Genomic DNA, 26,269 nt, shown 5'->3' with positions numbered 1-26,269 from the left:
ACAGTCTGCGCGTTTCGATTACATTTACAATATCGCCTTCCGCAAGCCGACGGTTTCCCAGCACACGACTACTGAATGTGGACTCTAGTAAAAATACACACCGAATGCTACCGAGGAGGCAACAGATCATCAGAATCGTTTCGGGTACGGAGTTCGACAGATAACGCATATCCCTACCAGCTACCACGCAGAATAATGAATCCTGCAGGAAAGGAGGCGGAGAAATGTGTTCAGCTGAGGTGCACAAGCGGATTTGCTCCGAGTTGCGATCTCGCCAATACTAACGTTGATGAAAGTGTCTTCCGCGACGTTATCCGTATCCGCATCCCAAAAGCACCGACATCCCATTCTATACGCCAAGCCAGAGATGTGGGAAATCAAGTACGTGCGTACATGCAATCGCGACGCAAGCATACCTTATCCCCTCTCCTCGCATCTCCCCAATCATGACGTTCACCACATACTTATATCTTGGATAATCCAGCTCTACCGCAGATGCAGATGAATTCTGATAAGTGAGACATCTTCCAAGCGCGGATGCAACATTGGTAGCCATCCCTCTGCGTAAAACGGAACGCTGTGATCTCACCTTTCAGCCGGTTCTTGACATCATCCGCTATCTCTTTCGTCCACTGCGCACAGGTTTCCGCCGAGTACTGCGCCCCAGTCAGCCGGTCAACCAGCACCTGGTGTATTATCTTGTTCACGACTGCTGGCCGGAATCTAGTTGAGGTTTCCCGCGAGATTCGTCAATCACATGGCGCCCTCTCTCTCAGCGGCCCTCCTATCATGCGATCGCTGACCTACTTTTGCTTGAAGTTCGGTCGTATGCTGTACGCGGCCGCGTCCTCCGCACCTTGCCGTTCGGCCATCATCGCGTTATTGCGCTATTCCGCTTTGTATCCTCCCTATGCACTATCAATAATCTGGACCGGCAAAGCACCGTCCTCCGTTGACGAGGAAGCGAAGCGTTGGAGCTGTCTCAAATCTGCACGGAATGCTGAACGTTCTCTTCCTATCCGCAGGATTTCCTCGTTGGACGCGTCGACAAGGTCTCCAGTTGTGTCGAGTTCACTGCCCGAGAGGCTTTCGGTGTATGTATGCAGAGTTGCTGAGATGTTCTGTTGATGCGTATGTTGAAAGGTTTCCCTATACTTTCGATAACCTAGCTGCTAGCAAATTGGCCTACGAAGTTGTCGTAGTTGCTGGGACGCCTCTTATCATAACTTCTTATGCCTCCTATCTGTCCTCCTATGCCTGCCTCGCTGCACAAAGGAATGCATACAGTACAGTACGTTCTATTGAATGAAATATGGGAGCGGCATAATGGGATTACAATGTGCACACAGCAAAATACGGTCCACGCAACATACGCTAGCATAGTCCGGCTATGTACGAATGTTCAGAAGGTCATACTCACGCGCTGGGGGCCTGGACCAATTGCCCATCTCTGAATTCCCAATTCTGAGAAGACTTTTCACCGAGAACAAGCGCTTTGAAGAAGGCCCAGAGAACTTGAGGGTGCAGAGTCTGAATACGCATCAGTCTTCAGGTCTCGCTACAAGGGCAGATTTGGCAACATTTACGGCTTACCTCATGGGGCCAAGCGACCAAGCTGGTAGACCTACAGAGAACAGCTGCCGCATGCACGTCGATATGCGCGGCCTTGAACAGCCCGGCGCTGAAGCTTGACATAAACTTGATGTCGGAATCGGTGCGGGATTTCCCGACACAGGGAACGATATTGTCGTACGCGAGGTCGGAAACTTGGTTCGTCAACCAGATGTTGTGGAGACGATGTTGGAGAAGGCTGTGGAATGCGGTAGGGATGTCGGCGTCAGGAGTGTTGCTCCGAAGAACACCCGAGAGAGTGACCGCCGCCATTGCTGCTGTCGTCTACAGCATCGAGGACGAAAGTAATTAGCGAGGTCCGGGGATCGTGACATAGTGAACGTGGGACACTCACCATTCCCTGTCCGTAGATGGGATTGAAGCTATAAATTTCACGAAGAGGTCAATGTGAGACAAGCGTCGAAAGTGAACTCCACATACTGTGTCCTTCCGACGTACCTGCAGAAAGCATCACCGACAACAACAAATCCGACACAATTCCGGATCAAATCGTAGCGAACGAAGCGGCTAGGAAAGGAGTTGAAGTTGAAGTTGAAGTTGAAGTTGAAGTTCAACTTACAACGGGTAAAGCCCTGCAGCTCACCTCGGAGAAACTCTGACTTTTTTTAAATCGGAAACACGACGGCCAATATTCTTTCGCAAGTCCTTCCAGAAAGGCCATAAGTCATGAACTCTCTCGAAGATGGCGTCAACCTCTTCGTCCGTTTTTGGACCCTCAGAGGTAGTGTCAGCGACTTTCTGTGTCGCCACATAACACAGATTGTTTTCCATCTTTGTCATGAAGATTGCATCGCGATCTTGGGTACCAGGGCGTGGCATAGTCGCTACGAATGGTGGAAGGGGACCAGCCATCTCGTAGATCGCGTTTACGTACTGAATATGGGGATCATAGGATTCCTCAGGAATTTCCGGGTAGCCAGCATCCTTCAACCATCTTCGACCTGCATGATCCAAAACCCCGGTCAGTCAAATGATGCTACGAAGGAGGAGTAGAATGCACAGCAGAATAGACCCACCCTTGGAACTTCTGCCGGTCGCATCTACAACGAGATCAGCGTTCAACGTAAAGGTTCCTTGATCATCTTTGCTGTAGCATGTCACTCCTTGCACCCTTCCATTCTCAATGACGAGATTTTGAACAGTTACGGCTGTTTTGAAGTTCAAGCGTTTTGGATCGCATTCCAAAAGCTTTGCGCGCACGATTGCCTCGTACGCCGTTCGACTGGCTAGGACTGAGTCCACGTCTTTAGCTTTGGGCCGCATGACCACGCCGCCCCAGACTGAGAAAACGCCATCAACGACATTAAATGGCGCGACGCCAAGTTCAAGATACCCTGCGTGGACATCAGGTTAGAACATCTTTAGCTCCAGGAATTCGAGTTGCTCCGGGGTGTGACATACGTTGACGGATGCCCGGAAACAGGCGCTCCAGCATCCGGAACCCTGCTGGCTGCAATATGTGGAGGGCACTGGCTTGAACGATGTTCTTCCTCGGACTTTTCCAGTCCGTGTTCCCAACGTCCAAGGCCTCACTCTCCAAAACAGTGACGTGGTCAAAGTGGTTCAGCAACACCCGGGCCGCCGCCATTCCAGCGAAACTACCACCGCATACCACCGCCGACTTGCCACGTCGTGGGCCTTGCTCTGCTACATAATGCTCGTCAATGAACACCGTGGTCTTGGCCACAAACCGCAGGTAAGCCTGCCGCAAGCCAAAGGCAACGGCAGTTAGCACGGGGATGGCCAAGCCAACGCAGACCGGTGTCGAGAGAGTCATCGCGAGGATGGCGGCAAGTATCTACAGGTAGGAGGGAGGCCCCGCTGGCGCGCGGCCTTTTATATATCAATGCCGATAGGCCTGCTAGTCTGTCTTCATTTGCACAACTTCATTTGGAACTTGGGCGCAAATTACATGGGCGTATTGTAGAGTTACTTGGGCGTAAAATGGGATGCATGTGAATTTGCGGTCGATCGCCGTCCCATGGGTTCGGCTTGGCGGTACTGTCAAATGGTATGCACACGGATCCTCACAACGCCAGGGCGTCCGAGTCAGGAATAAGTGAAACGATCCAGCAAGTGTTGACATGCCATACGATTTTGCGCAGGATTTGGCTGCCAAAAATGATGATACGGGTGCGCCTTTTCGCATCAAACTGGGTACCGCATCTCCAAAATCCATAAGCGGGCGATATCTGAAGCCGAAATGCCGTTGTGAACAAATTGCAGATTCTTTTCTTTTAGATATACTAAACATCGCCGGACGTACGCAGACCCCGTCCTCGCGGGAGCATGAATCTGCATGATGCAGCTGGATCTGCAGAAGTATGGGACTCCGAAGCCAGACTCCGAAGCCATGTCGACGCGTGCTTACCAAAAGCGCGATGGATAAAACCGCGCTTCTCGGCCGTCACTTTCGAAATCCTGATCCCACCGAAACGTACAAATCCGTTGTCACCAAAAATTCGTTGAGAAGGGACATAAGTGCCTTTTTTTTTTCGCTTTCGTAGCATTCCGTGGCCGGATCTCTTTATTTGTTAAAGGTTGAAGCAGCTCAAAATGAGTGCTCACGCGAGGAAGATCGAGTTGGCGGGAGCAGTGGCAGTCACGACAGACGAAGATTGGAACACCCTTACGGAAAAACCAGGGCTTACTGGTGCGTGAAAAGAGACAAGAGCGGGATTTGGTCGTCGGAAGTTACAATCGCATCTCTGATCCACGTTTACATTTATTGTAAATATCGGATGATTCACAGTCGTCGATGTTTATGGTAAATGTCCATTTGATGGTCTATGCATGCAGCGTGTTGAACATGACGAGCGACTTGCTTTCTGAAGCGAAGTGGGCTGGACCATGCGAGCCGATGCAAAACATTTTCAAGCGATTGAAGCTGGATTATGGAGAACAAGTGACCTTTGCCACTGTGAGACTCCGTGCTTCGCTGTCGATAGCACATGACAATCTTGTTGACGTTGATTTCTAGGCGCTTACTGATGGCATCGAAGCGTTGGAGTCATATCGAAACAAGTCATGCCCAACATTTCTTTTCTTCTTCGTAAGACGGAAATGATTCTCAAGTGCATGCGGTTCATTGAGCTAAATGAACCTCCGTAGAACGGCGTACTGGTCAATCTCATAAAAGGTGCAAACTCGCCTCTGATCGAGTCCACCATCAAAGATCAACTGGATCTCGCAGCGAAAGGCCAAGCTCATCCTCCGGTGAGATCATGAGTGTCCAGAGTGGGTTTCGACTTTGATGGTATCCGCTGATTTTTTCTCAACAGTATCGCCATGGAGACCTCCGCGTCTCTGCACACACGAATGGCGCACCAGTGACTCGCACTGGAGGCTCTAAAGCCGACCTTGCCGGCGGTGTATCGGACAATTTGTCAGCCACCACCCCTTACACTCCAATGTCGGCTACAGCCGAAAGCACTTTGGCGATCATCAAGCCAGATGCGATGGGTCCTGAGCTGATCAATCAAATCATGAACCAGATCCGATTGCATCGGTTTGAGGTGGTTCAGAAAAAGAAAGTGTGGCTTTCCCCGGAACAGGTGGAGCAGCTGTATCGGGAACATGAGAAGGCCAACTACTTCCAAGGGGTGCTCACGCACATGTCTACGTATGTTTCCATCAACATCATGCGGCGAGCAACGTGGACTGTTGAGGAGCCATGTTGAGATGCTGACCGCATTCACAATTCAGGGCCCCAATCCTTGCTTTGGTTCTTTCGAAGGATAACGCCGTGCAGGACTGGCGGAAACTGATGGGTCCAGCAAATCCTGCCACTGCCCGCGATCAAGCTCCATCGAGGTACGGACAGCTAGTTCACACAGTGAAAGCTTCAAAAACTGCTCCCTCACATTGTCTACAGCATTCGGGCGTCACTTGGGACAGACAACCGCTTGAACGCCGTTTTTGGCTCGGAGTCTCTGGAAGCTGCTGGCCACGAGATCGATCTCATTTTTGGACCCAACACGTCCGTTCTAGAGCTACCGATGCTTGAAATCAAAGATACACCGCCTCCAGCGGGAGCACATGCGGAGAAAACACTTGCAATCATCAAGCCCGATATTGTAGACACGAGCAAACTGGATGCGATCATCGAACGAATTATTTGCAGGGGATACCAGGTCATCAAAAGGGAGACGATCAATCTGTCGGCGGATCAAGCTGCCGATTTGTACTCTCATCAGAAAGAAACGCCCTACTTTGCGGATACTGTAGCGTTTATGTCAAGGTATGTTTCGTTGATGACGATGACTACCTCTGATTAAGTGAAGACTGAGACGAACATGTCGGATGCGCTTCCAGTGGGCCAGTCGTTGCGTTAGTTCTGAAAGGATACGGCGTCGTAAGCGGATGGAGGGAGATGATTGGTCCTACCGATCCAGAGGTAGCAAGAAATACTGTCCCTATGAGGTAAGAAACCAGCCGCCCAATTTTACGCCGTATTCGAGAAAGACGGAACGATCCCTTTTCAGTATTCGCGCCATCTTTGGGACGGACACTGTCCGCAACGCCGTCCACGGAAGCGACGGAGCCGAAAATGCAACGCGCGAGGTGGAAGCTTTGTTCCCTAGCCTGCTCATGCGGTCGGAATCCGGCATCTATAATGCACGAACGAGCACAACTGCGGGCGCCGCACTAAGTGAAAACGCTGTCCGAGCCGCAAAACATGCCGCAGAAGACAATGTCTTGACAGAACGAACCTGCGCGTTAATCAAACCGGACGCCTTTGCGTCGGGCAAGAGGGATGAGATTGTGCAAAGAATACGTGATGCTGGGTTCAAGATTGTTGCCGAGAAGGAGGTCGAGCTCACTCGAGCGCAGGCCGAGGAGTTCTATAAGGAGCATCTAGGGCAGGGCTTCTACGAGGATCTTGTCAGGTGGATGAGCACGTAAGTTCTGTGACAGATGCGACCAGAGTTGGCAACATTCTAATAGTCGTCTGTCAGGCCGGATTTGCCCATCTACGCGATGGTGCTCGAGAAAGATGCCGCCATCACAGCCTGGCGTGAGTTAGCTGGACCTACGAATTCGAACAAAGCTCGGGAAGTTGCTCCCAATAGGTGCGTTGGAAGTGCGTTGATTCAACTTATGCACCATGGCGGACTAACCGCGATAAGTTACTTAGCATCCGTGCCATATACGGTAAGGACGGAAGCAAAAATGCTGTCCATGGTTCTGACTCGCCTCAATCCGCCGAACGAGAAATCAAGATCATTTTCGGGGACACCGTCAGCGCTCGCGCCGAAGGTGCACGACCGCATCAGAGAGTCGCTGCGGCGCGTAGCACTACGGAGCTCCTAGACCCGTCCGGTCCTCTTTTACAGCGCACTCTCGCGCTGATCAAGCCAGATGCCTATGGGGCTGGGAAGAAGGATGACATTGTGAAACGGATCAAAGAAGATGGTTTCAGAATCGTCAAGGAGAGTGAAGTCAAGTGGTCTGAGGAAAAGGCCAAAGAATTTTATAGGGAGCATGAGGGGAAGAGCTTCTATGATCACTTGGTAGCGTGGATGAGCAGGTATGTTTCAGGATCGGATTTCGAAGAAGATTTCATCCCATCTGATTTATGCTCCGGTTTAGTGCTCCGATTTATGCTCTGGTTCTTGAGAAATCTGATGGGATCAAGGGGTGGAGAGATCTAGCTGGTCCCACGAATTCCAACACAGCCCGGGAGTCCGCCCCTCAAAGGTATGGGTGAGCTGTGTATAGTTATTTTTCCCCTACACTGAGCTTGAATTGCTCCCAGTATTCGAGCTCTATACGGGACCGATGGCAGTCAAAACGCAGTGCATGGGAGTGATTCGGCAGCATCAGCTGTCCGCGAAATCAACATCGTGTTTGGAAACGACGTCAGTCCGTTCACGGAAGAGCATCAAAACTTTGCGACCAACAGAGTCATTGGAGCGCCACCAAGTGGAATACTACGGCAGCGCACGTTAGCCTTGATCAAGCCGGATGCATATGCAGCTGGCCACAGAGACGACATTGTTGCGCGCATTCAAAAAGCTGGATTCCGTATTGTACAACAGAAGGAAATCAAACTTACGGAGGAGAAAGCTGGGGAGTTTTACCGCGAGCATGCCTCGAGACCGTTCTACAGCGACCTGGTGGCTTGGATGAGCAGGTACGCCCCGATTCGTGAATGATGGCAGACACACCGAGGCGTTAACTCACCATTTTGCCCGATTGGCTTATCTATATATGTAGTACAGCCATATATGCACTCGTTCTGGAAAAGGAAGATGCCATCACGGAGTGGCGAGAGTTAGCTGGTCCCACAGATTCTGTTAAGGCACGAGCAAATGCGCCGCACAGGTTAGTGCTGGGTAGCGCCTTGCCGACTCCCATGGCAGTATGGCTCCCTCGCTAATGATTTGCTGACGGAAAACTTTGGAACAGCATTCGGGCCTTGTATGGAACCGACGGAAGCCACAACGCAGTTCATGGCAGTGACTCTCCCGCATCCGCTGAGCGCGAAATCCAGCTTATCTTCCCACATGAAGCTGGCAAAAGCTCGGCCGCACAACATCCATCGGCGACATTATCTGGGCAGCCGTTCCAGCGAACCTTAGCTTTGATCAAGCCGGACGCCTATCCCGCTCGCAAGAACGACATTCTCACACGCATACGGGATGCTGGGTTCACGATAGTGGGAGAGAAGGACGTGCAGTTCAGCAAGGAGATTGCTGAGTCGTTCTACGCAGAACATGTGGGCAAAACCTTCTACGCTGATCTCGTGAAGTGGATGTCTAGTGCTCCAATATACGCGCTTGTATTGGAAAAGGAAGGCGCGATTTCTGGGTGGAGGGAGTTGGCTGGACCAACCAACTCCGCAACAGCTCGCGAAAATGCGCCGAACAGCATCCGGGCGCTTTATGGGAAGAATGGATCTTCCAATGCTGTGCATGGAAGTGATTCAGAAGAATCAGCAAAGCGCGAAATTCAGATTGTTTTTGGAGAGACCGTGTCACCATTCGCAACCGCAAAGGGTGTCAAGGCCGCAATTCCCAAAACGAAATCTCAGGGTGCACTCGCGAGTGTGGAAAGCTCTGTGCCCTTCCCATCTGGACAGCTGGGACAAGATGAGAGACATTTAGAAAGAACGTTAGCCTTGATCAAGCCTGACGCCTACGGCCTACATAGAGATGCTATTCTCAGCCGGGTACAAGATGATGGATTCGTTATCATCAAACAGGAAGAGGTCACATTCACGAGAGAAAAGGCGGCGGAGTTCTATAAGGAGCATCTCGGAAAACCTTTTTACGATCGCCTCGTAGAGTGGATGTCCAGTGCCCCCATTTACGCTCTAGTACTGGAGAAGGAGGGCGCCATCAAAGCATGGAGAGAGCTTGCAGGACCTACCAATGCTGAGACAGCACGGAATACGGCACCAAACAGGTATGGCCGCCGAGGCGTCGTTGCTTGAGTTCCAAAGCGCTGGTCTTCTGATGATTTCGTCACCTTCAGCATTCGAGCATTGTACGGGACAGATGGATCCCAGAATGCCGTACATGGGTCGGACTCTGCGGCATCGGCAATTCGCGAGATTGGAATCGTTTTTGGTGATTCCGTGAAGGCAGGACCAGCATACTCCGAGAAAACCTTGGCCCTGCTGAAGCCAGACGTTTCCCGGAGTGCACACAAAGACGAGATTATCCAGCTAATCAACCAGAGCGGATTGAAGATTGCTGACGAGAAAGTGTTGACATTCACCGCCGACAAAGCGAAAGAGTTTTACCGAGAGCATGAAGGGAAACCATTCTTCGATGGCCTGGTTCAGTGGATGACAAGGTAAACTACAGGTTATTCGTCTTCCGTCGAAAATCTAGCTCGCATGCCAACCCGCCTCTGTAGTGCCCCGATATACGCGCTCATCCTGGAGGGTGAGAACGCAATCAAGCGATGGAGAGAGCTGGCTGGCCCAACCGATTCCACTAAGGCGAAGGAGACAGCACCGACCAGTATTCGAGGCCGATTTGGCACTGACGGTCAAAAGAATGCCGTACATGGATCCGATTCTCCCGCATCAGCTGCACGGGAAATAGATATCGTTTTTGCACATGGTGATGTGGCACCACATCCCCCATCAGCAGCAAAACCTGCTGCTGCCCCAGCCCGTGTAGCTGCAGCCAGCACAAAGCGGAGCACCAACAATCTTGCAAACGGGAAAAATATGGGATCCCAAAGCGTACTCGCCTCAAAGTCCCGAAGCCCTAGCCGCACGTCCAGCAATAGCGGCCTCAACAAAGCTGGAACGAAAGCAACGGCATCCTCTGACCGTCTGGCAACCAAGCCCGCGTCGCGCGTGTCTTCTACGCAGAATCTAAGCAACGCCAGAACCAAGAGCAGCGCGGCATTGAAAAAGAGCAATTTGGGGCTCAACACTCCCGGAGGCGAAAAAGATTCACCTCCAGCAGCCCTTGAGCTTCCTGGTCACATAGAGACACACCGAGGGGAAGGCGTTGACAAGGTTCCTATTGATGGAAATGCGGGTCCTGGGATAATGGATGACCCTACCAACGTCGCTGTACGGGAAGAATGATCGGGCGGAAATCACATGACGTAAAAATTGATAATACAATATCTGGTCCGGGTAGACTTTGAATCGTTTATCTGTCGCTGGAAAACTCCTTTCCTTTTACCTGAATGCAAGGCACAATCAGTTCCAATGCCCTGAATGGGTTGAGTTAAAATGAATTCCCTTCGATGGGGTGCTCCTCGGTGGTGAAAGTCCACGTTGTTGCGATGGAAATGTATCCGCTCTTTCCTTGAATTTGTGGATCAGACCCGGCACATCAATCAATAGCTCAGACCGCAAGCTGTCTCAGAAGTCATATGTGGACTTCGAATCAGTATATTTATCAACCACAAAGCCCCATGCCGTCTCTCTTACTGAGAGCACAGCCCGCAGTGAACTCCAGGCGATCGACTTTCGCGCTGTCGATTTTCTGTCAATCCCAGCGGCGTTGTGAAGAGTAATGGGTTCACGGTACGTATTTATAAATGGAATCAACACCCAAACCATGTCGACAGGCTGGATTTGGCAACCCGCCCTGAAAGGTAGAAAGAAAAGGGCTAAGAACCTGTAGATAGATGGGCAACATAAAACACACTAAATTAGGTACAACATGATTATCTTCGCCTCCTGTTGGCGACTGCAGATCAGCGTTTGGTCCATATTATATCTGCTGCTGAGGACAGGAGTTTCTTGGGATTGAGCACTTCAAACCATTCTGTGATCACGGCCAATTTGCAGAGGCCCTACGGGCATATACCCCAAGCGACAAAGCTTGCCAATTTTCGTAGATCAGAATACCCACGAACAAGTTGGGACAATGCGTACGGCAGTCCTCCTCAGCGTTTTATCATATACCCTTGGTGTGCAGGCGTTGAAATGGCCGACAGCGAGCTATTCCTGCACTACGGGACAGGTCTACACCTGCACCGACACCAGTCAAGTCACTCTCTCGTCAAGTGTCACGTATTCCAACTGCAATTTCAAGAACTGCGGCCCTCTTCGTCTGAAAACGTCGGGGACAACGCTGACGCTTACGGATGTGACCATTGACGGAACCGGAATCGCGTCTACAGACGCAGACGATGAAGGTCTGTTGCGCATTCTGTCGGGCTCCTACTTGGTTGCGACAAGAACAACCTTCAAGAATATCACGGGAACTCCCGCTTCTCTCGGAGGGGCTTTGTACGTGAAGGGTTCAACTTTCAACGGCATCAATGTCATCTTTGACAGCAACACGGCATCTAGCGGGGGTGCTGCCTACTTGATCAATGGGGCGTCATTTTCGTGTTCGGGATGCACCTTCAAGAACAACGTCGTGGTCCCGGATAGTGGCAGTACTACATATGGTGGAGCCCTCGCGGTCATAAAGTCCTCTTCCCTTACTCTGAGCACGACAACCTTCACAAATAACAGGGCAACGTCTGGAGGAGGAGGCGCTGTGTACTTGGGTGGCAGCGGTGTTTCCACAGCAAGCGCAACTGGAACAACATTTACGTCAAATGTTGCTCTAGATGGTGGAGCTGTGCTGTTAGATTCGAATTCAGTCTTCACCGCAACGGACTGCAACTTCTACGGCAGTGGCAGCTCGCTTGCCACTAATGGTGGAGCCTTACAAATTGTATGATTTGGAAGTGGCGATTCTGCTTGTAATGGTGGATATTGTCTGATGTCGTCTTCTTCTTTATCACCAGGCTGCGAAATCGGCACTCACATGGACTGGAGGATCATGCGCGGGAGTCGATGCAACCCACGGGGCTTGCGTGTATGTTACTTCCGAGAACACAGCAGCTAGCACGGCGACCATCAAAAATGGTACGAAAAACGCCGTGAAAACGGGCTACGGAGAACCTGGTTTAACGCCTGTTCATTTGTTGTCAGTTGTGTTCCGGGACTCGAGCATCTCCAGTTCGTTGCTAGAAACTTCAAATGCGGTCAGTCGGATCAGTGCGACAAACCTTACAGTACGCAATATCAATACCCTTGGAACTGGTGCAGTCTTGGCAAGTGGTGTGAGTGTGTTTCGCGCGATCTCTGAAGATGTCGCTCATTTTGCTATCCTCTCACGCCAGTATGGCGAGGGCGTTCATGTTCTGGACGGATGCACGTTCAGCGGGCTTACGGCAGTCAGCGGTGGCATCGCATCGGTAGGGTTCGGCAATTTGTCGAAAATAAGTTGCATTCGGCAAAGGACCTGACGGCCAGGTTCTCTTCGAATAGGTGCAAACGGGCTCCACTGTCATCAGCAACAGCCGAATTACCAACGTCACGGGTACGGCCGGGGCCGGTGCCGTCACCGCCTCTCTTGGCGCTGTCGTCAACATCACGAGCTCCTCCATTAACGGTGCATCTTCGGCGGTCGCCGGGGGTGCTGTTATGGCTACTGGTGCAACGATCAACCTGGTGGATACGACCGTGACCCTTGCTAGCGCACCAAAAGGTGGCGTGGCGTACATTGCTGAAAAGTCAACTCTTGGATGTTATGGGAGTTCGACGCTGTCTGGAACCGCTACCGCCAATGGTGGATGCATCGTCAATGTGAGGACAATATCAATTTGGCAACTTTCTCCCGGAGCTTACTAATAGTCTGGCCCACCCGACTAGTCCGGATCATCCGTCCTACTTTCCGACAGCTGCACTCTAACCAATTGTGTTGCCGGGCAAGGTGGTGGTGGTGTTTATAACTTCGAATCCGGCAACACAACCTTACGAAACCAAGCCGTCATACATCTTTCCAGCGCTGCAACGTTTGGAGGCGCCATCACCACGGACGGTGCATGGTCTCACGTTTACCTGCATGACCAATCGGTCTTGCGAAACAACTCGGCAGGGATCTGCGGAGGTGGTTTGGCCACTGCCACCGATTCCTTCGCTCTGGACCAATCAATTTTAGAATTGAACCGAGCGCCTTGCGGACCGATCGCTTGCTTGCGCAACACCACTGAAGTCGGATCTTTGTACGTTCTGGACGGTGTGACTATCGGCGGTGTGGTCGATTGGTTGATCGGCGACCTATGCAACGGCCAGACTGCGATCGTTCCTGACCCTGGAACGTCTGGCGGCACCGCGACCACCGACAACACCGGTGGCGGCGGTGGTGTCCCGACCTCTGCAGTCATCGGAGGAACGGTCGGAGCGTTTACCACCGTCGTCGTTTCCGCCGGAATCTTCGCGGTTGCACGATACGGAAAGGGCAAGAAAGATGTGCAGAACCTTCAGGCCTCTGCCACTGAACTCCGAATGGCACAAGAGAATCCCCTCTATATCAGCCCGGCGCCTATGACGGAGAATCCCATCTACGAAGTCGATTTCACGGATACTGCACAGAGTTGAGGATTTGACAAGCCGTTTGAGTTTGTGGCGCGTTCGACTTCATCCCTTCCCATAGTCAGATAGAGAAGATGCGCAAAGGTTCGAGGAATTTGGGCTTTTCACCAATGGCCTTGCATTACACGTAGTTGATAGTAGCATAGCATGCTTTCATGCTGGAGCTTCCGTAGTAGACCCAAAGCATGAAATTTAGCTGCCTGATTACGATTGGTTCCCAATGCATTTCCGGCAAACTTTTATAACGTGTAACGAATGATCACTTAAAGCATCAGCGCTAATTACTGTACATGATGTCTATGAAGCGTGCGAGATGTAGGATGCTGCCCAAACTACGCTAAATTTCGGTAGGAAGCAGCTTGCACTATTATCAGGAAGTGACCGGACGATTTGTCGAATGAGTGGGGCGCGAGTCCCTTGAACACTCGTATTGAGCGTATAGGACACCGGCTCAGAACCGACGGTTTCCGAGCCGAAGTTTCCGACGTGCAGTCGACCTTGTATGTTAGGAAAAGAGATCAATAGTATTTTCAAAGTTTCCTCGTTGCTCCCAGTAACCGCCTTTGTAAGCCCATGCGTCTGGGCCAGCGGTCGTATCGGGACGGAACCACCGGGGACTCCAGCTTTCGCCCCGGGTCTCCAGTGTTTTGCGGTAATCGCGCTGCTTCTGCTCGAGCCGCTGCTTTTCGGCTTCAGCTTCATCCGCCCGACCCTGTCAAAAGCGTCAACAATGATCCAGATTAATTACCCGCTTCAAAACGATCCACTAACCTCCTCGTACATCCTGATGGAGCCAGAGACAACGCTTCGCCGTCAGTAACACAGGCCGTCAAACATCGAAGATCAATCTCCAATCCTCACCTCTGATCCGGGCGAAATCTGGTGTCCGTGTTCGGCAAACATCCATCGAGATCAGGTGTCAATTCTGCATAGTGAAAGCAACCGATTGAGTATTCCACACAGTACGGATCCACGCAGGTCTGAGCGGTATACCATTCAGCTCGACGGCAAACTGGGTGAATCCATAGATTTCTGCGTGGTGTGGAGGATTCGGCTTCGCCCGCCATATCACTTCCAAAGCGTTCGGCGAAGAGTCCTGGAATCGCTGGAGCGATTTATCCCAATTTCCGCTGCAAAGCATCCGACCGGTTATACGTAACGGTGTCGATCATTGAAACAGACTAACAGAACGAACCTCAGTGACATGGCTTTCTGTCCATTCGATGAGAAGATGCCTCCAGTGATTTCATTCTTGGTTGATGAGAAGTATCCCGACTCCTTGAAAGTCAGCTCACAATAGTGCCCTTCGGGATAAAATCGCGTTAGCAGTGAAAGCTAGAAGGTTCCTGCGATGCCAAAGCGTCTCGTACCGGTAGACTGGGAGGTGATTTTCAATGTTCCGTAATGTTCCAAGTATCGATTCGCCGAGAATATGTTCCGCATGCACGTTGTCACTGGATCTCATTTTATCAACATGCAACGCGCCCTGGTTCGTGGAAACAGGCAGCCTCACCCTTGTTCCACGTATAGTGCTCGTTCAGAGCAGGGAAGGCGACATGCACTGTTTGATAACAAACGCGAGATTAGATCCGCATCGGGAAAACATACCTGTTTTCAAATCTCAACATACCTGTGCCGAGAGGTATCAGTTCCATTGACTTACTAGAAGAAGATTTGCGTGAAGGTGAGTATAAGCGGTATTCGAAGCGAGTCTATGATATGCACATACCCCCAGAACTTGCTCTTCACCTGACTATCTTGGAAGAACTGGTAATTTGGCGACTCCGCGTGACATGCCATTATTGGCGGGTGGTGACTGACCTATGTGCAAGGAACTGTGTGAGACTTCTTGCGGCCAAAGAGGGGTCACGAACTCAGCGACATTGGTATTACTTTTTCGGAGACAAACTTGAAACCTGTTTGCAACATTAGTGACGGGCATACAGACGATGAGTTTCGGGCCATCTGTCCATACCTCTGTCATCTCTGAGACATTCATACGTTTCTCCGAGTAAGGGGTTGAACTAAAACGCGATGAGTCCGAGCCTTTTTGTCAAGCCACTAGTGGTGACGAGTACTCACCGGTTTTCTGCCCGCGCGATGGACAGTCGATGCATATGCTAAGAACAAAGGTGTTATAAGTCGCCAAAGGTGCATAGACCGATGTCCCAACCGCACCTGAGACAGCAAAGGCTAAGGAAGCGTCAATATCAGAGCCGCATAGGGAGATGATTGTCGTCCTACAACTTACCAGCCATGATGGACAGCCTAATCACAGGATCTAAAGTTGCGGCGGCTTGTTCCAGGAGCTCAGAATACTCAAGCTCTTCGCAGAGCTTTTGCAGAAGGTTGATCGGTTCATTCAATGCGATCGGCATGGCGACGGTGGACAAATCCTTTCCGGCCTGTGATCCGTGCGGTATTATAAGATTAGGGGCTTGTTGGGAACGGTAAGTAGAAACCCTCACTCACGTTGTTTCTGATGAGGGACATGATGCTGATATTCTGCATCGATACCGTCGGAGCGCGAAGTCTTGTTCGGCGGACAATCGGTTTCGCTGAAACGGGTTTGCTGCCATTTTGCGCGCTCACTGCGGGGATAGTTGCAGATTTCGTGGACTGAGCGATCGAGTTAGTGTCCGCTCCGAAGGCGGAGGATGCTTTCCGCGAAGTGCTTTCCTCTTCAATATCCTCCTCGTCGCTGGTCATGGTAGCTTCTGCTTCGTGCATGGAATCAGTATCGCTATCGTCGTCATCCGATTCGTTTTCATTTTCCCCTTCCTCGGCATCGAAGAATTCGTCCTCACGCATCGATGATGACATGGACGCGGCTTTGTTGATGTTCAATCGGCTGACCGACCCGGTGTGAGCGTGCGACAAGAAGGATGCGAGCGTTACCGGCTCGAGACCAAAACGGCGGCGAACACGATTATTGTCGGCCAAACAGGCGTGGAGAGCTGCATCCGTCAACTGGCTCGAATCGTGAGCGACTTCGCGTTGGGCTCGCACAGTCTCCCCATAGGCCGCAAGTTGGCGCTGCATTCCATTCGCATGTGAGAGCGCATTGGCAATGACGTCCGTTATGGAATTGAGAATCAAGTTCATATCTGTCAAAACGAGATGCGGTGTTCAGGTCTTTGAAATCCATGAAGGGAGAGAGCATGCGAGAGATCTACCTCTGGCTTGATGTTTTTGGTCTACTCGGCTCCTTGAAGTCTCAATGACGTCCTTGAGACGGCCTAGTTCATTCGTCAAAGATATAGACATGCTCTCCGCTTGCTTTTGAACTTCTGCCAAATCCGGATCCGTGGGTCCGCGAACAGACCCGAAACTTGTGTCCGCCTCGGGAATCAACTGACGCGATCCTCGGGATACGCGACTTCCCAAAGCATCCGCCGATGTAAAACGCGCAATGACCGCCACCCAAGCCTGATACTCTCCGGGTGACGGTGCTTTGAAATTGTAGAAGCCATCTCCTGAATCTAATTGGGAAAGTTTCAACCAAGTGCCGGGCGCCCGTCGATACAAAACCATGTCACGAACCTATATCGATGAGAGCGCGTTCTGGAAACAGGAAAGTGTTAACGATACCGCCCGTCAACCTTCTGGTCATCCGCGCAACATACCCTCGTCAAGGTGTACACGAGCTTTCGCAAGATCGATTGAACCACGACAAAAACTAACAGGCCCATATTATTTAGCGATGATGTCCATGCTAAATGATGAACAAGCATGCCTGCCCTTGACGAACACACCTTCCGGCATGCTTGAAGTACGAGAGAACACCACTGGAATCGATAGTTGCCCAGCGCCTCTGGTATCCTTGCATTTTCTTGTTCCCTTTCTTGAGCAGCCAGTTCTCTATCTCCTTCTTCACTGGCGCCTGAGACGGCTCTACATTTTTCAAAGCAACAAAGAAGAAGAGCTTCTTTGACGTGTTTCTGCATATGTTGGTCACGGTCAGCCGGTTGAAGCTCCAGGTGCCAACAGAATCTCCTCCTCCGTGCTTACACAGAGAAACTATTGTCCCACAGAAGAACACTGTAGGTGAGAAAGACATCAGCTAGCGCTTCGGAGGGTAGATGTCGTCACAGAAAAGAAACCTACTATGTGCCCGGTTCCTCAACATAATAGCTTCCTTTGACGGTGAACTTAGATGATTCGTAGTGTGTGACAGGAACTAATTCGACCAGGTCCCCTTCGATGACACTTTCCTTTCTTCGACGTCGGACCGTGCCAGCAAGATCGTTGAAATCCGCCAAGGACTTGCCTTGGAATACGTCCTTGAATGAGGTTGGAGAAAGCAGGGTGGTGTCCGGAGTTTCGCCAGCTGGAGACGACGAAGGCGGAATCGCATTGCTCAGCCCGCGGGCTCGAGTTGGTTTCGGCGACGCTGGCGTTGACGTCCTCTCGTTGTCACCGCCAAGAACCGTGATGCTTTTTCCAACGTCCCCACGAGCTCCACTTTGCAACACGTATGTTCCTGTTTCGGTCGACGACGGGCTAACTTTTTTGAAAAGACCGAAGGAAACATTCTTCTTGCTTGTGAAGAAGTTCCAGCACAGTTCTTTTCCAGGACTGTCAACGCTGACAAAGTGCTTGAAAGCACTTCTTTGTCTTATGGTGACCTCTTGCATTAGGGCGGTATGAAGCCCTCAGCAGGCCGCTTGAGAATGAAGTGTGAGCTGTACTGGGAGGATCTCTGTCGCTGCTATGCACCTTATATAAAAACGTCTGGACGCAAGCGCTGTGTGATGGCCAGATGGGTCACTTGGCATGAGCGGATATTTGGACGGTATTGCATGCACATTGGACATGCACCTGCAGCCTCATCAAATCGCGCGAGGGCGTTTCTGACGGCGGTGACACGAACCGGTGAGCAACAACTGTACAGACTTCGCCCATTCGACAGGGATGTTTATATTCGTAGATTATAATGATCCTAAACTAGGGCTAACTCTACTGCCTACATGCGATGGCGAAGTGACTCCCAACCAGCCTATGGGTTACTGGCTCCGAATGCCGATGGAGGGTGAGCCGCGCCTAGCCGGAGAGGAACATCCAGTGTAGCTACTACGGCGGGCATTTTCGGACAGCGTCAAGAGCTCGCGCTCGGATGCTCCGCTTGTAGCATTAATTTTTGCAACGCTCATAACGATGGCCCATTTTACTTTCTCGCCATCATGTTCCGATTGAAAATCCATGATAAAATCTTTGATGGGATCTGCGCCCTCTGGACTGCTGGTTTGTGCGGACCAAGCGTCTCGCACTTCCGCCGGGAAGGCACTGTCGTGCCCGCACGGTATCCGAAATTCGTACGAAGTCTTGGCTATGTCGTTCCTTGTCGCGATGAAAACATGCTGCGTCCTCCAGCCATTTATCGAGACGCTTATTCGTAGTTTCGAAGGCGTACAGATGTTGAAGGCGTCGATATGGAAGCATCCCACCAGATCGTCGCCAATAACTCGCAGATCTCCAACCTCTGGGAAGCTCCCGAAGGACAGCACGAAGTATTTCTGGACGTCAGGTGCGGTTTCTGCCCCGCATGGCAGGTCCTTGATGACCATTTTTTGAATCACTTCGTCGTCTGTATAATGATGGGTTTCGTTGCTCTCTAAGCAGAGCTTCACGACAGACCTGCGCCTTGAGGGAGCGGGCGAGCCGCTAGAAGGCGTGAATAGTGAAAGAGGCCGGTCGAATCTAGGCGACGATCGCCGTCTCTGCGATGGGCTCGACACATCGCTGCGCCCGAGCGAGGAGTACGGACTTGAGTACGTGCTGTACATTTTTCGAATCACTGGATGTTCTTATTCGGTTTGCCGTTGGAGCGGGTTGGTAGATATTGGGTGCAAGGGAGCTGGACGATCTTGCGGGCCTTATGTAGTGTATGACGCTGTCGCTGCGCCAGGGGTCGTAAACCAGCAGCACGTATGCTGTCCTTCATCGGAAAAGAATGGGACACAAGGTAGTCGTTTTGGGGCACCGGAGCAGCCGGCCCCAGATCCAGCCCCACCTACATGTGCTGTGCTTGAACGTCTGAGCCATCCGCGTCAAGCCTGTCGCTATTTTTGTGTTGTTAAGGTACCGGTAATGATAATTTAAACCGAGCGGACGGGCTGCTACGTAATAAAATCGACAGCGCGACCTGACAGGTAATCGGTGGAGAAACTATAAAAGAGATCTTACAGTTATTAAAGGAAATCTTATAATAATAGGAGATTGTTGAAAAATAAATTTCTAAAGGAGGCGAGGTGCTCACAAATCCTACGTCACAAATGCCTTGCTATGCAACGGTTCAGATGTATTGGTATGCGCTCTATATTTTCTTTCAGCGCCATTGGGCATCTTCGAACTACTTTAATCCCTTTATCACCCGTGCACGGCCGTTGGTGGCCATTTTTTACGAGGCATTGCCTCACTTTTTCATTCAACTATGGCAACATCACGAGCTCATAATCCACCGCCAGGTGATGGCCATAGTTTGCCGCGACTTCCACGATCCCACAGTCCCTTGCCAGGAGACAGCAACAGTTTGCCGCGACTTCCGGGTCAGGTATCCAGCCTGAAAGCACAGGTTTTGGGGAATGGAGGGTCGCAAGGAGCGAGAGGGTCGACAATTCTGAACCGGCCTCGCCAAAGCTCGGACGACTCCTTTCTTAGCAGCGTGGCGGATGACTATGTGCGTCTCGGAAGTACTCAAAACAAGTCTCCAGTCGGCACTTCGTCGCAGCTCAAGATGGATGTGTTCGGGAACCCGGCAAAGCCACGGGCTCCGAGTGCCGCGCAGCTGTTGAAAACCGCCAAGCAGATCCTCAAACCTACCCTTATCGTAACGAAAAGTCATGCTAGTTCGGGTCATTCTACCCCCGACGACCCGTCTAGTCCTGTTATAACCGTTTCCGACGCGGATCGTACCCCGCCGTCGCCTGCTGATGGGCAGAGTCGGGAGAGCCGAGATGGACATGACGGCCCCCCAAGCCCCCGGTCGGTTTCCGGCAGTTCGTCAGTGTCTGCCAAAAAACGGGCTCAAGGGCGGCCGTTGCAGATTCCGAAAGTGATCGAGCCCGGCTCTGCATCTGATGATGGAGAGTCAGACTTTGGCTCGGAATCGGAGCTCCCTATGCGCAATACGGCTCATCACGAGGACCGACTTCATTCTTCGCGCCCAAATCCTACCACCCGCCGGCAGCAGTCGGACACCCCTTCTAAGAGAGCAGCCGGAAAAGATCCCTCTTCTAAACGAACTGATGCTGAAAAGCAGTCGGCGAAATCATCATCGGATAGAAGGCACAAAGGCGATGGAGTTGGCCGTGGCTCGGTGGATGGAGAAACCGAGGGTGATCTGTCCCTGGATGAAGTGACCCGGTTGCAGATGGGCGGAGTGGATCCGCGTCCCGCAGGGCGTCGTATAGAGCGCGCGATCTCGACGCATCAGCGAGGACCCTTCAAGTACGAACTCCGAGATTTCGCGTTGCAAAAGGCGTTGGGTCAAGGAGCATTTGCAAAAGTGTATCTAGTTCAGCGTAATCAGGATGGGAGGCGCTTTGCATTGAAGTCTATGCGCAAGGACAACGTCATAAAAATGCAGCAAGTGCAACATGGTACGTGTACCACGTTCTCCACTTTTGTGTTTCGCTGAAGAGCTTTCGCTAATGCGGATATCTATGTGATTTTCAGTGCAAAACGAGAGAAGCTTGATGGAGAGCATACGAAATCCATTCCTGGTGGCGCTGGAGGCCACATTCCAGGACTCCAAACACATCTACATGATTATAGAGTACATGCCCGGGGGAGATCTGTTCAACCAGATCCAAAAATATGGCAACTTCGATGAGCCACTCGCCAAGTTCTATGGTGCCGAAGTCGCCATGGCGCTATCGTATCTTCACAGCGAAAACATAGTATACCGGGACCTGAAGCCGGAGAACGTGCTCATCGATGGCGATGGGCATGTCAAGCTCGGGGATTTCGGGTTTGCGAAAGTTATAGACGGGACTACTCGAACATTCTGCGGGACTCCATCCTACATCCCACCGGAGATCTTGCTCAATCGGGAGTATACCGGTGCTGTAGACTGGTGGTCTTTTGGTGTGCTGCTCTTCGAGATGCTTTCGGGGTGCTCACCATTTCAAGAAGAAACCGCAGCACGAACGTACGAGCGTATCCTTCAAGGCGTGATCCGGTGGCCCAGGGATAGATCAAAGTACTTCTCTCCCGCAGCGGAGTCGTTGATAGTTTCGCTACTGGTGTTCAGCCCGCAACAGCGGCTCGGATGCGAGGATGAAGCCGAGATTCGCGACCACAGATTCTTCTCGACGATCTCATGGCAGAAAGTGAAAACACGAAAGCAACCGGCCGTGAGACATGCAAGTTCACAAAACCCCCCTCATCAACGATCAGCTACGGTTGGCGGAACGTTCGAGACTGACGCAGATATGACTGCATCGACGCAATTTGAGATCAGCGCTTGGAAGAGTTCCTCTGTGACTGCCCGCCCACCCTCTACTGTTTTTTCACCAGACTTGTTCAAAGATTTTTGAAGGTTCTTTATATACATTTATCTAGGGCGATGCTCTCATTCCTATAGACTTCAGTTGCTTGTTATATGCTTCGACCCTCGTAACAGTGCTGCAAGGCTTGTAGTGCGAGCGTATAGGATGGAGGTGCATCTGTCGGAGTCACGGTGGTATCTCGTTCTGCTTGAGTTTCATAGGCCGGGACCGCCTCGTACTGCGGCGGAAGATCATCAAAGCTTCGTCCATTTGTGGCAGCTCCAGGTGCCAACCCTTCCACATCACTACAACAACGCATGAGAATCCGCCTCCGCGCCCTTGTGAGTCTTGCGGCTATCTCATCATCGATTGCTTGCAAGCGGGCCACTTCCTGCTTGGACGCCCTTTTGTAATCTCTTGTTGCATCGACCAGGGCAGCCACGGCCGGTTGTAAATGTTGCGCAATCCTGCGTACTTGAGCAAACGGCATAGATGAGGCCGAAGTGTCGGGAATAGCGCTGAGGTTTGGAAGACTGCCCAAACCAAAATCGGCCTCGCTGAGATTATTCCATGCCGTATGAAGTGCCGTGTCGGCCAGGATCAGCGACGAAAATGCTTCTATATGGAGGCCATGAATCCTTGATCATCAGCAGAAGGTCCTGCCTTTGGGCATAGACATTAGTACTGACCCTGTCCCGCCATTTTTGAGTTCTGCCCATCATGTGCACTAGACATGATGCATTCCAACGCCGTGGTCGCTTGCTGCAGCATTGGGCCTGCTTCATGTACCTGTCGTATCGTTTGTTTGCACTGGTAGCTGAGAATAAATTAACCTAACATCGGCAGAATACCACAGCGGGACTCGTTTCGGGAGGGCAGCACACCTTCAGAAGGGCTGCTGTAGAATCCTGCCACCTCATTCTTAGCTCATCTTCTTCCGAGAACAAACCGAACGGGAGTGGATCGAACGCCTGGAATGCAGGATAGATTTTGTAAACCGATTGAGCGCAATAGCAGACAGGTAAGTGAGCTGGTGGTACAAACGTTGAAGTAGGCTTGGTTGATGGAATCCCGCAGATCAGAACAGATTGCGTCGATACCCGCACATTGTCCAGGATCCGCCTCGTCCACGTTCTCGTATTCCGCCATGACAATCGAGTGCCTCAAGTCTTCCGGCAAACCTCTTATTCGGAGACGAGCATCTTCCTTCAATCGATGTATGTCACTTTGCAGCGCGTCTTTTTCCGCATAACCGCCGCTGCTCTTTGGGCCGGGCGAAGCAGATCTGGAGCCATGCCTGCTTGAGCTGGGCGACGGCGTGCGGCTCACTAATGAGCGCCAGGAAGACACCCCACGCCATTTGACATCCGAATTTGGCCTAAGAAAAAACGAATCACTATTCAGCTTTCCTTTCAAAGAAATGAAGATGAACCGATCTCGATCACATACTTCAAGTTCTCCATTTCAATCCTTTTAGCTCGGATCTCTCGCAGCACGGTTGCCAATTCCCCCAATCGATCCAATGTATTCTCATTCTTGAGTATCGAGGCCGCAGATTCTCGGAATGTCTCTATTGCAGAAGACGACAGCTGTTCACACATAGCTGCTGCCGTTTGTCAAGTGACAACCTCGCAGTCCATTTTCAACAATTCAGCAAACCGCCTTGGAGCGTGATTGCTTACCTACGTAACAAATCGACAGGGCGTTTTGATTCATTATTGAGTTTTTGGCCACATCCCTGGGACGGGGAAGGGCACCAACCCTCATTGTTGTTATTCGATCTTTACGCCTCAGTTCACCCGATTTGAATCGGCGATGAAGCCGCAAACAAGCATTCCCGCCGGTACCCCGCCAGATGATTCCATATGACGGGACCTGAACTCGATTAAGCCCAGGGAAAATGCCCTCCGTGGCGAAAAAGGGAAAGAGAACATCGGCTAGATGGAGATGCATCCTCCGCATGTGGAGCTCCGAGCGACTTACTTTATACAGGAAATCCGCCAAGTGGAGAAATATTGTATAGCGATGCTCACACCGTATATAAGATGGAGGGAGAGTCAGCTCCAGCCCTGATATTCCCATTACTCCTAATACCACGTATAGATAAAATGCCAGTACTCGAGAGCACCTACCCAACTCCTCCACGAGAGAACTATCGTCCGCAAGTCCGTCGAACAGCGGGATTCACTGAAGATGTCAGCAAATCTCTGGATTCCGGCATTGACTTGAGTTCTCGGAATAAAGACGTGTTCGGCCTATGGCCATCAAGAGCGTTGAGGACTTCTGCGAGCGAGATTGACAAGTTGAAAACAATGGATCTCGACTATTTCAAGTTTGTGTTTGGTCACTGTGATAGTTCTCCTACTTTGAGGAAACTGACCGGGCTCACTTCTGCAGGACTTTTCTTCTGCCGGCATCAGGACCAGCAGGCGTCACCACTTTGGGGTTCGAGTCCCGTATGCGCGAGCTCCACAACGAGAACAAACTGCACGGCAAAAAGTGGCTAGTGGGTGCCTCCATGGGCGCCATCCGCAATTTAGCGCTCATAAGCAGCTTCATCTCCGGCAAGAATGTCACCAATGACCTGCTCGCTCAACTATGCTACATGCACTATGTTCACGGAGACACGCCCGCTACGCTTGCTCCGATGATGGCGCACATGTATCGCTTGGTAGCGCCAGAGAGTATGGTAGACGAAATCCTCTCACACCCGCAATACCATGCGGCCGTGATTGTAAGTGCGGTTCGGCCGCCGTTTCAAAAGTTTCCAGCGTGGTTGCTACCAATCGTTTTCGCCATCGTCGCTTTGATCGAAATCATCTATCCGATACTTCAAGCAGTTTGGAATGTTGCTTGGACGGCGGTCAATGGAGCGCTGGGCAGAAAGGTGGAGCGCAAGCGACCATCGCACGACGTTGTCATGAGATATATCTGTCAACGGCTGATCTTCTATACGGGAGACGAAGCGCCGCGGTTCTTGGCCGACGGCGTTGGAGGGAAAGAGAATACTCGCTTTGTGAAACTCACACGGCAAAACATATATGAGGTCCTGCACGCTACAAGCTCCGTTCCATTTGTTCAGGTGAGAGATTGCATGTCGCCGGACCTCTTACCCATGCGGACTTCGAAGCTCACTACTTTCTCATTGACAGGAACGATGCGAGTATATCCACGGTGTCGGCTGCGGTCTCTACATGGACGGAGGGGTGACGGACTTCATGCTCAACACCACTTTGGCAGATGACACTGCCCCGGGACTATTCGTATCCGACAAATCCCACAAAACCATTTACCCAGCGGCCATTGATGCTCTGACGCGGTGGCGGCCTGGCCCTGAACACCACCTCGACAACTGCTCCGTGGTACATCTCCAACCATCGTTTGTCAGCGAAATGATTGAGCTGAAGCGACTCAATTTGAAGGCTCTCCGTACGGAACGAGGGTTGCTAGATTCGCCATTGCAACTGCTGATCCCAAAAATCTCCGGCGTCGCTCCTAGTTTACCTACGTTAAACGACTGGTTCACCAACGCGTACATCGAGAATCCTGAGTTCCGGCACCAGAAATGGCGCGCTGCGAGCACATTGAGTGAACGGATGTGGCCAAGACAGCTGGCTGATATTTTATTTGGGCCCGAGAAACACTCGGGGAAAACGCACTGGGGAACCAAGAATCTTACGAACCCCACATCTGTGCTTAATGTGCTTCGAACCATAAAGCAGTGGGTGTGGGGCGAGGAGATTAGGTTCGTGCTTTCGCTGGCAAGGGCGATAGTGTTCCAGAAAGGCCGTTCCCAGCCACAGAAAACAAAAGTGTATGCAGAGTAGATAGACGTGCGCTTCTATTCTTGGCTGTCAATGAGATCTCTATTACCGTTTGCACGGCCTGATATTGCCGGCGTGATGACCGTAACCTTGCGCATATAAGATAACACGAAGAGCGAGAAAGAAGTCACATCGAGGTCGAACCAATTCAAAAATAAAAAACGACGGACGGCAGCTGTTATGTCACAGGGAGAAAGCCGTGTTCCAACGGGTTGATAACGGCCGCTTGTCATGATTAGTAACGCGCGGCCTTTGTCCTCTCATCATTTGTATTGAGACCAAGGGACTCCTGGGACTCCTCAATTGGCAGAGGATCAAACGGTATTGCGTCCCGGCGCCCCAGACAGACAGGCAGAAACCGGCTTTCCCACGCCCTCCGCCAACTCCCCAGCTGTGCTCCCAGTCCCTCACGTTAACCCACCACCCAACCACAAGGGCCTGCCCCCTCCTGCTCCTGTTCTCATTGG

At 51.5% G+C, this 26,269-nt stretch overlaps 11 protein-coding genes across 11 annotated transcripts; 5 read left to right on the top strand and 6 right to left on the bottom strand.

Moving 5' to 3' along the window:
- Window positions 1-180: 180 nt before the first annotated feature.
- On the bottom strand, window positions 181-872 carry EV422DRAFT_493712 (Tctex-1 family-domain-containing protein; the record flags this gene model as incomplete). The annotated part of the gene is made up of 4 exons (XM_053067690.1): window positions 181-349; window positions 417-486; window positions 590-723; window positions 808-872. The coding sequence occupies 4 exons, from the start codon at window positions 870-872 to the stop codon at window positions 181-183; spliced, it is 438 nt and encodes a 145-aa protein (XP_052927704.1).
- A 314-nt stretch (window positions 873-1,186) lies between these two features.
- Window positions 1,187-3,527, bottom strand: EV422DRAFT_364643 (uncharacterized protein). The gene is made up of 7 exons (XM_053066679.1): window positions 3,034-3,527; window positions 2,649-2,966; window positions 2,216-2,573; window positions 2,071-2,139; window positions 1,967-1,994; window positions 1,594-1,896; window positions 1,187-1,530 (listed from the first exon to the last, which is right to left on the bottom strand). Exons 1-7 carry the CDS (start codon window positions 3,407-3,409, stop codon window positions 1,417-1,419), a joined length of 1,566 nt encoding a protein of 521 aa, XP_052927703.1. The 5' UTR covers window positions 3,410-3,527; the 3' UTR covers window positions 1,187-1,416.
- A 515-nt stretch (window positions 3,528-4,042) lies between these two features.
- Window positions 4,043-8,204, top strand: EV422DRAFT_364613 (nucleoside diphosphate kinase). The gene is made up of 16 exons (XM_053066678.1): window positions 4,043-4,285; window positions 4,385-4,399; window positions 4,467-4,552; window positions 4,613-4,684; window positions 4,744-4,848; window positions 4,914-5,254; window positions 5,338-5,445; window positions 5,507-5,872; window positions 5,947-6,054; window positions 6,117-6,533; window positions 6,591-6,704; window positions 6,770-7,162; window positions 7,225-7,332; window positions 7,391-7,768; window positions 7,857-7,959; window positions 8,044-8,204. The coding sequence occupies exons 1-15, from the start codon at window positions 4,189-4,191 to the stop codon at window positions 7,933-7,935; spliced, it is 2,787 nt and encodes a 928-aa protein (XP_052927702.1). The 5' UTR covers window positions 4,043-4,188; the 3' UTR covers window positions 7,936-7,959; window positions 8,044-8,204.
- Window positions 8,021-10,292, top strand: EV422DRAFT_364726 (nucleoside diphosphate kinase; the record flags this gene model as incomplete). Its single annotated transcript, XM_053066680.1, has 3 exons — window positions 8,021-9,042; window positions 9,112-9,435; window positions 9,499-10,292. Coding segments are annotated over 3 exons (2,034 nt in total), but the record flags the coding sequence as incomplete, so codon positions are not given.
- Window positions 10,293-10,776: 484 nt separating this feature from the next.
- Window positions 10,777-13,736, top strand: EV422DRAFT_521870 (uncharacterized protein). The gene is made up of 5 exons (XM_053069775.1): window positions 10,777-11,780; window positions 11,854-11,974; window positions 12,041-12,306; window positions 12,380-12,697; window positions 12,764-13,736. The coding sequence occupies exons 1-5, from the start codon at window positions 10,980-10,982 to the stop codon at window positions 13,490-13,492; spliced, it is 2,235 nt and encodes a 744-aa protein (XP_052927700.1). The 5' UTR covers window positions 10,777-10,979; the 3' UTR covers window positions 13,493-13,736.
- A 255-nt stretch (window positions 13,737-13,991) lies between these two features.
- On the bottom strand, window positions 13,992-16,195 carry EV422DRAFT_493604 (Oxysterol-binding protein; the record flags this gene model as incomplete). Its single annotated transcript, XM_053067681.1, has 15 exons — window positions 13,992-14,198; window positions 14,258-14,270; window positions 14,348-14,411; window positions 14,480-14,616; window positions 14,682-14,790; window positions 14,857-14,940; window positions 15,000-15,047; window positions 15,117-15,148; window positions 15,216-15,307; window positions 15,380-15,402; window positions 15,462-15,510; window positions 15,569-15,606; window positions 15,665-15,679; window positions 15,738-15,891; window positions 15,959-16,195. 15 exons carry the CDS (start codon window positions 16,193-16,195, stop codon window positions 13,992-13,994), a joined length of 1,302 nt encoding a protein of 433 aa, XP_052927699.1.
- A 1,130-nt stretch (window positions 16,196-17,325) lies between these two features.
- Window positions 17,326-18,301, bottom strand: EV422DRAFT_364339 (uncharacterized protein). Its single transcript, XM_053066676.1, has 2 exons — window positions 17,594-18,301; window positions 17,326-17,527 (listed from the first exon to the last, which is right to left on the bottom strand). The coding sequence occupies exons 1-2, from the start codon at window positions 18,121-18,123 to the stop codon at window positions 17,494-17,496; spliced, it is 564 nt and encodes a 187-aa protein (XP_052927698.1). The 5' UTR covers window positions 18,124-18,301; the 3' UTR covers window positions 17,326-17,493.
- An 84-nt stretch (window positions 18,302-18,385) lies between these two features.
- Window positions 18,386-19,567, bottom strand: EV422DRAFT_521851 (uncharacterized protein). Its single transcript, XM_053069774.1, has one exon. It carries the CDS (start codon window positions 19,270-19,272, stop codon window positions 18,493-18,495), a length of 780 nt encoding a protein of 259 aa, XP_052927697.1. The 5' UTR covers window positions 19,273-19,567; the 3' UTR covers window positions 18,386-18,492.
- Window positions 19,568-20,858: 1,291 nt separating this feature from the next.
- On the top strand, window positions 20,859-22,026 carry EV422DRAFT_493743 (kinase-like protein; the record flags this gene model as incomplete). Its single annotated transcript, XM_053067693.1, has 2 exons — window positions 20,859-21,087; window positions 21,164-22,026. The coding sequence occupies 2 exons, from the start codon at window positions 20,859-20,861 to the stop codon at window positions 22,024-22,026; spliced, it is 1,092 nt and encodes a 363-aa protein (XP_052927696.1).
- A 630-nt stretch (window positions 22,027-22,656) lies between these two features.
- On the bottom strand, window positions 22,657-23,579 carry EV422DRAFT_504821 (uncharacterized protein; the record flags this gene model as incomplete). Its single annotated transcript, XM_053068449.1, has 4 exons — window positions 22,657-22,767; window positions 22,863-22,949; window positions 23,023-23,356; window positions 23,428-23,579. 4 exons carry the CDS (start codon window positions 23,577-23,579, stop codon window positions 22,657-22,659), a joined length of 684 nt encoding a protein of 227 aa, XP_052927695.1.
- Window positions 23,580-23,846: 267 nt separating this feature from the next.
- Window positions 23,847-25,935, top strand: EV422DRAFT_521848 (uncharacterized protein). The gene is made up of 3 exons (XM_053069773.1): window positions 23,847-24,310; window positions 24,376-25,060; window positions 25,131-25,935. Exons 1-3 carry the CDS (start codon window positions 24,024-24,026, stop codon window positions 25,803-25,805), a joined length of 1,647 nt encoding a protein of 548 aa, XP_052927694.1. The 5' UTR covers window positions 23,847-24,023; the 3' UTR covers window positions 25,806-25,935.
- The last annotated feature ends 334 nt before the right edge of the window (window positions 25,936-26,269 follow it).

This window comes from Fimicolochytrium jonesii (assembly GCF_025526975.1).
Source record: "Fimicolochytrium jonesii strain JEL569 chromosome Unknown EV422scaffold_5, whole genome shotgun sequence".
Lineage (NCBI taxonomy): Eukaryota > Fungi > Chytridiomycota > Chytridiomycetes > Spizellomycetales > Powellomycetaceae > Fimicolochytrium > Fimicolochytrium jonesii.
This window is presented reverse-complemented; position numbering and strand designations above follow the sequence as displayed.